We start from the raw sequence: 1,811 nt of genomic DNA, 5'->3' as shown, positions 1-1,811 counted from the left end.
TTGACCTTGCAAGCAGGACTTCGAAGATGAAGGATGATGGATTCTTCAAAAGCGTGAACACTACAGTTTTATGGTGTAAGCATGCCCCTTTTATTTTGGCTAGTCAAGCTAAGACATGCTTCTACTTGGATGACACTGAATTTGGGGAACCTTGGAAGGTGGTTCAACTCTTCAGAGATAGAAATGTGTATAATCTTCCAGAAAAAGATGCACGAGGGAGCAGCAATGCTTACCAGGAAGATAGTTTTTCAGAAGATTTCATTGTCCATCAATCTGAGAACAATGAAGATGAAGTTGAATTCGAAGATCAAGAGGTTGTTTCATCTGATGAAGTGGTACATGTCGATGCTCATATTGTTCATGAAATATTACAAGGAAGAAATCATGAAGTAATAGACAGTAGTGATGATGAACAACAAGTTGACAAAGCAGCTGATGAGGATGCAGGAAGTGAAGATTTTGACAGTGATGATGACCAGTAGTCCATGTAGTTTTGAAACCTAGATTGTAATTTTCTTTTGCATTAACTTCACAACTTTATCAGTACAATTTAGCACATCATAGTTAAGAACATGTAGGTGACATATATAACTTGATCCAAACTTACATTACCAACACTAATTTGTTCTGCTCACATAGTAATACTAGCAGGTCCACAAAAGTAAGATCAGAAACACACATATTTGTCTTACCGCTCACTAAACTATAATTTCAACATAGTTGTCCTAGCATTCCCATAAACCATGTACCTGATAAGTTAGATCAGTTGTCATGACCACGGCGACGCTTGCGCTCATTGTTGTCCCAACTTGGGATGAGTGGCCTCTAGGGATGCAGTCCCTGGTTCACTATAGTCACAATGCGGGCGAGTTCATAGGAGACATAACCATCAATGGAAGCATACTCCAGGTTCATATCGGATAGAGGCTTCCATTCCCAGTAATTATGGCCTTCGAATTTGTCGTGGTCCATCACAAACTTATCCTTCATGCCGGTGTACATGGGGTGGATGAGCTCGGAAGCCATAGTAACCATGCCAGCCCTGTTACCATAACCTGGTATTTTCAACATATCCTGGAGGTCCAGATGCTTTCCAGGTGGAATATACAACCATTGCTTGTAAAGCAACTTGTGGTCAGTCCTTATGTCCACACCTACAAATGTGACATCCTTATTCTTCAGGAATTGCCTTAGCGGGTATATATTGTCCTGGCACCTACATTGCAAAAATTACAATAAGATTGTTTACAATATTGTGCACTAAGAATTAGCAATATGGAACTCATAGGTTCATGAACAAGCAAGCCGGGCTTGCAACATTTAAAGATCAAGAGGTGGAGCATGTGTTAGTTTGAAGTGTTACATATTATGCAGAGAACCCATCTATAGAAGTACAACAAAATCGGCTGAATATATAGAAGTACAACCAAATCAGCAAGATATCATATTACCTAAGAACAGTCGAATCCCTAGAATACATACCTGATCAAGTGGAAGACGAGAACGTGCTCCCTCAAAGCTATCTGCATGACCGCAATTTTTTCCTACCGGAAGTCGTACTCAAGATCGAGGCCGACAAACTGGTACCTCTCGTCCTTGAGCCACTCTAGGTACATGTCGAGGATGCTTTCAATGGTGCTTATCTCGTGCGTGTACATAGCCTGGATCCAAGTGTCGCCATGCGCATGGAACTGGTGAACCTCCGTGGTCCGCTTGCCGTCGTCCTTCTCCCGGAAGACAGGCTCAAAGTTTGCGGTGGATGATGCTGCCCCTCCCATGGTGTGTTAGCAATGGCGGAGAGATAGGAGGAA

The 1,811-nt window shown here is 42.1% G+C and overlaps 1 protein-coding gene across 1 annotated transcript; it reads right to left on the bottom strand.

Annotated features, from left to right (window-relative positions):
- Positions 1–825: 825 nt before the first annotated feature.
- Positions 826–1,529, bottom strand: LOC127328798 (uncharacterized). Its single transcript, XM_051355370.1, has 2 exons — positions 1,483–1,529; positions 826–1,216 (listed from the first exon to the last, which is right to left on the bottom strand). Exons 1-2 carry the CDS (start codon positions 1,527–1,529, stop codon positions 826–828), a joined length of 438 nt encoding a protein of 145 aa, XP_051211330.1.
- Between the last annotated feature and the right edge of the window lie 282 nt (positions 1,530–1,811).

The sequence above is a fragment of the Lolium perenne genome, chromosome 2, assembly GCF_019359855.2.
Source record: "Lolium perenne isolate Kyuss_39 chromosome 2, Kyuss_2.0, whole genome shotgun sequence".
In the NCBI taxonomy this organism is placed as follows: domain Eukaryota; kingdom Viridiplantae; phylum Streptophyta; class Magnoliopsida; order Poales; family Poaceae; genus Lolium; species Lolium perenne.
The sequence above is the reverse complement of the archived record's forward strand: the minus strand, read 5'-3'. Positions and strand labels throughout refer to the sequence as shown.